Source organism: Olea europaea, chromosome 5 (assembly GCF_002742605.1).
Source record: "Olea europaea var. sylvestris chromosome 5, O_europaea_v1, whole genome shotgun sequence".
Classification (NCBI taxonomy): Eukaryota; Viridiplantae; Streptophyta; class Magnoliopsida; order Lamiales; family Oleaceae; genus Olea; species Olea europaea.
This window is the reverse complement of record NC_036241.1, coordinates 1,505,458-1,510,371: the sequence shown is the minus strand read 5'-3', so window position 1 is coordinate 1,510,371 and position 4,914 is coordinate 1,505,458. Positions and strand designations below refer to the sequence as shown.

The 4,914-nt window shown below is 37.3% G+C and overlaps 1 protein-coding gene across 1 annotated transcript; it reads right to left on the bottom strand.

Annotated features, from left to right (window-relative positions):
• Positions 1 to 2,111: 2,111 nt before the first annotated feature.
• On the bottom strand, positions 2,112 to 4,496 carry LOC111394370 (subtilisin-like protease SBT1.9). Its single transcript, XM_023020152.1, has one exon. It carries the CDS (start codon positions 4,458 to 4,460, stop codon positions 2,208 to 2,210), a length of 2,253 nt encoding a protein of 750 aa, XP_022875920.1. The 5' UTR covers positions 4,461 to 4,496; the 3' UTR covers positions 2,112 to 2,207.
• Positions 4,497 to 4,914: the final 418 nt, after the last annotated feature.

Sequence of the window (4,914 nt, the reverse complement as noted above, 5' to 3'; positions counted from 1 at the left end):
GATTTGGCTTAGAAACTTGTTGAAGACGCTTGGAGTATCACAAGAAGAGCCAATCGAAATCCATGTTGATAACAAATCGGCATTGGCATTGGCAAAGAACCCAGTATTCCATGATAGAAGTAAGCACATTGATACAAGATATCACTTCATAAGAGAAAGCATTGCAAAGAAAGAAGTGCAGCTGAAATATGTAACCTCCCAGGAGCAGATCGCCGACATTCTCACTAAGCCACTCAAGCATGATGTGTTCCGCAAGTTAAGAACTCTACTTGGAGTATCAAAATCAAGTTTAAGGGGGATGTTGAGTAGTAAACTTGATTTTTGGACTAAATAATATGGGCTTAAGGATTTTGCTTATAGGCCCAAATCAATTAAAAGGCCCAACATGCATAGCATTTCTAGAAGCATTATCTAGAAAAATCTATATAAATATCTACTAGAAATATCTATATAAATATCTAAGTAAGATATGTAGTTTTATAAAGAATATTTAGAGAATTCTAGGAAAATATCTTGATATGTGGTCTAGGTGTCTCTAGAAAATATGTGAACTAGAATCTTCTTGTAAACACTATATAAAGGGGTAGTGCCCTCCATTTTGTAACAAGCCAAAAAGTGTGTAAAGTCTTGAATTTGAGAAATACAAGTTTCCTTTTTTCACTTCCTTCTTCCTATTAGTGTTGTCTTCTTAAAAGCCTTAGTCAATCCAAGTTAGTAAACCCATCTTTCATCCAACAAATATGTATTTAAAACAAAGTTACTTACCTTATTTGGGCTAACTTGGTTTAATATATTGGGTCTTCTACCCTTTGCAAGAATAACCGTCTGCCCCTCTTTCTCTCTGTAAGTTTCGGCCTCTACATTTTCTTCTACTTCTCTGCCTCTTTTCGATTTCTACCATTTGTGGTGATTGTCATTGAGTTATTACCTACCTTTTTGTGGTCTTCTAAGTGAGTTATCTCTTTGGCAACCGAAAGTGGAAGCTTGGTTTTGTCTTGGGTCATTTGGTTGTCGGAATGTAGTGTAGTTGTGGGAATAAACTGAGCCTGGGCGTAGTTGGTTGTCAATACACATTCAACATCATCTATTAAAGTTTTCCGATCCAACAAGAGTTTAGGACTATTTGGACAGTCATATTCAGTTACAACTACCAAATTTATGTCAATATATCAAAAATATATAACCGTTACATATAAGGAGCATTAAAGTAATAGATGTTCACATTATGAAACGGGGAAGGGGGGAGGTTAAATAACTTTTCGTTTGCCCTCATTATGACAAAATTAACTTATTTTTCTCCCTACAGTGGTGACTCTCTCTATTCATTTGCATCGAACTCAATTTTTTTGTTCATTTCACAAGTTCAAATCATTCTCTAAAGTTTACTAAAAATAAAAAATAAAAAATTCCCTCCAAATATCAAGTTTAAGATATGAACAAGAATAGTAGGTTTTGTTTCTTTTTTTCCCCTCGAAAGAAGAGTGATATATTTCAAGAAAGGTAACCCTTAATGAATAGTGGTACCTCACTCATTATTCTAGTGTCAAGATAAGATGAGATGAAATTGAGATAACAACATGAAAAGATGGTTTAGTACTAATTCTTGTTAGATGAGAATAGCTAATCTGTATAACGTTTAGAAGAGAGTAAAAATTGTCAATTTAACTTTTGTGAAATAATACATTGGAGAACTTGTACTGGAATTTTTTTATATATAAGTATTGAAGATGAAATTCAATTGTTATTGAAATATATAGAATTTATTTTGCTTATACTATTTAGCATAAAATAAAATAAAAATAAATATGGCATTTTTTTATTTGTCACAAAATTTGAGAAGAAAAAAAAAAGGACTTGCTGTTTTTTGTTTATATTCAGGTTTTTAATAGTGTTTAATTTGAGTAATATCAAAGAGGAGGAGATCTAATTATAATATTGACAAATGATACGTCGTGTCCTTAACTCAGATAGCTAACACCAACAGAATAAACTAATGATCAGGGAACGCTTATATTTTCTTCTTTTGCAGTACTATGTTTTTATATTTATTTTTCCTTGTTTCAAAGAAAAATTGCATCCAAGAGATCACTTTCGAAATTTGAAGTTGGCAGTAGTGATAGAATTGTTTTCATTACTATGATTTAACCACTTTTATTTAGAGAAGAGTTCAGTTTCAAGTTTCAATGGAATTTCACAACATTGTAACATCAAATAAATGATGACCTAGTCTTAATCATAGGGGACACAACAATAGGACTCCTCACAGCATGCTTTCCATTATCGTCAACCCAAATTAGTGAACCAAATGTAACTGCTCCTGAACTGTTCCCCTGGTAACTTATAGTTACGGTATAGCTCAGTTTCTGATATTTATCTCCAAAAACCAATGCTGTTGGATATATACTAACGATGGAACCTTCTGGTGCTGTCACCTTAACCGTGTACGTTGCCACTCCATCTCCGACATTTGTAACGGTCCTCTGGAATTTCTGAACCAGCTTAGTCGTTTTCCCATTGGTGTAAAAGACTATAAAGGATGGGTAATTGAGGTCGGAGGATGGATTTGAGCAAGTGTAGCTTGATCTTGTGAGGGTCTTGATTTGTTGTTGCGTGAAATTCATCGAGCAGAGTAAGTTGACGTAATCTTGGGGCGTGGCATCATATATGAGGCCGGGATCAAGGGCACTATTTGGTTTAACTTGTCCTGCTCCCATGGCTAGAGGTGTAGCGATTTTTCTGTCTAGGCCCAAATCTCGGATGTAATTCTGTGTGTTATCAAATGGGCTTGCAGTTGTCATGATGGCGGAGCGAATGGCAGCTGGAGACCATTCAGGGTGCGCTCCTTTAAGAAGTGCAGCGATGCCTGCAGCATGAGGGCATGCCATGGATGTACCAGAATCCATTTTATAATCACTAGTTAAAGCAATATTGGAACCAATATATGCTGTTTCAGTATCTGGAACCCAAGGTGCTAGGACTAGCGTTCCTGGTGCCATCACATCCGGTTTTAGGACGCCAGGATTGCTTAATGCAGGGCCACGTGAAGTATACGAAGCCACCATCGGGGCCGGTTTTGCCCCAAAAAATGTTTGTTGGAACCTGATGCTGGCAACAGGCTTTGCACCTTTTGTGAGATAATCGATAAGAACTGGAGCATCCTTGCATCTTATCACAACTCCTGGAAAGCTAAAATAACTGTCTTCAAATATCTCATCAGAGATGAAGATACCCGCAATAGCTTTAGATTGTGAGACATAGGAAACTTGTTCATAGAATGAGCCATTTTCACATATGACTATCCCATATCCAACAGTAGACAATCCCTTAGTTGAATTACAAGAAGAAATTGTTTTTTTGTAAATAAGAGATGCATCCTTGACAATGGCAGGTGCTGGGAACGTAGTCCAACCCTCAATGGACATACCATTTCCAAGAGTCAATGTTCCAGAACACAACCTGTCGATCGAGCCTGCTGCAACTGTCAAAACCCAGGGAATTCCGTTGTGTAAACTTCCAATAACTCGATCATTTCCAGCTGAAGCAGAAACAATTATACCTTTCTCCATTGCACCAAAAGAGGCTATTGCAATAGGGTCTTGATACAGAGGACCTATATTGAATCCCATTGAAATCGATATAACGTCAACACCATCAGCAACAGCCTGGTCCATACCAGCAAGAACATCAGAAGCATATCGCCCTTCGTCCCAAACGACCTTATACATTGCCACATGAGCACGTGGGGCCATACCTCTTGCTGTTCCCAAGCCATAACCAAAAAATGATGCGCCATCGACATGATTTCCAGCAACAGTTGACGAGGTGTGTGTGCCATGGCCCTTAGTATCCCTTCCAGAGTTCATGCTAACTGTTGTATTAGGATTTGCAGCCAGAAGTCCCTTGTTGAAGTACCGGACTCCAATAAGCTTTTTATTACACAATGAAGCATTAAAATCTTGTCCTTCCTCACAAAGACCCTTCCACCTTTCCGGAATATCCCCCATTCCATAGTCATTGTAGCTTAAACGTTCCGGCCAGACTCCAGTATCAATCACCCCAACAATGACATCTTTGCCGTACTCAGAAGCAGGCCATAATCCTGTGGCAGGATTCAGAGACATGAATTCGAAAGTATGTGTAGTATCAAGGGTAACATCTCTATCATTATAAGCTGAGACAAACCCTGGTGATTTCTTAAGAGTTTGGAATTCTTGTTTCGACAAAACAGCACAGAACCCGTGAAATGCACTGTCATAAGTATAAACAAGGTTTCGAGGGTTCAGATGCTGGCCATAAGATGTGGGACTAATTGATCTTAGGGAATCAATTATGGAGGAATACCAGTGTGTGTAGTGAGAATAAACCTTGGGCATGAAAGATTTATCCATGTGGACAATGTAAGTAGATTTTTCTGCTGATACTAAAAATATCAAAGCAAAAATTGCAAACATGAAAGGCATTTTGTACTTCAGAATCTTCGTGAGAATTAAATCGAAGTTGTGTGACTCCCTGTGCCAAACTGAAGACCAGCAGCCATATTTATAGGCAAATACAAGTTTGGTGATCCAGTGGACCAAATATAAGGTGATCGACCCAGTTGAAACTCCTCAAAGTTGGACGCAGTACATTTATAACTTTTATCTAAAAATGATGGAATCATTTCATTAATTAACGCAAAAGAGTTATGCAAAATTAGTAATTTTACCTCAAAGAGACATTAACTAATATCACACTAAACTGACCACCAGAACCCGCCATAGTGTTAGTGAGCTGTCACTAATGAGCTTTCACTAACATTTCCCAAAATTTTCAAAGCCAAGTCACTTTCCGTATATCCATTAATAAACCTACAATTTTTTCGGGCGTATAATTTTGTACGAGTGGTTGATGGAATATCATTAATAAATTGAAAAA

Bases quoted from the DNA above. Each gene is read 5' to 3' on its own strand.
- LOC111394370 (XM_023020152.1), bottom strand. From the start codon at position 4,460: ATGCCTTTCATGTTTGCAATTTTTGCTTTGATATTTTTAGTATCAGCA.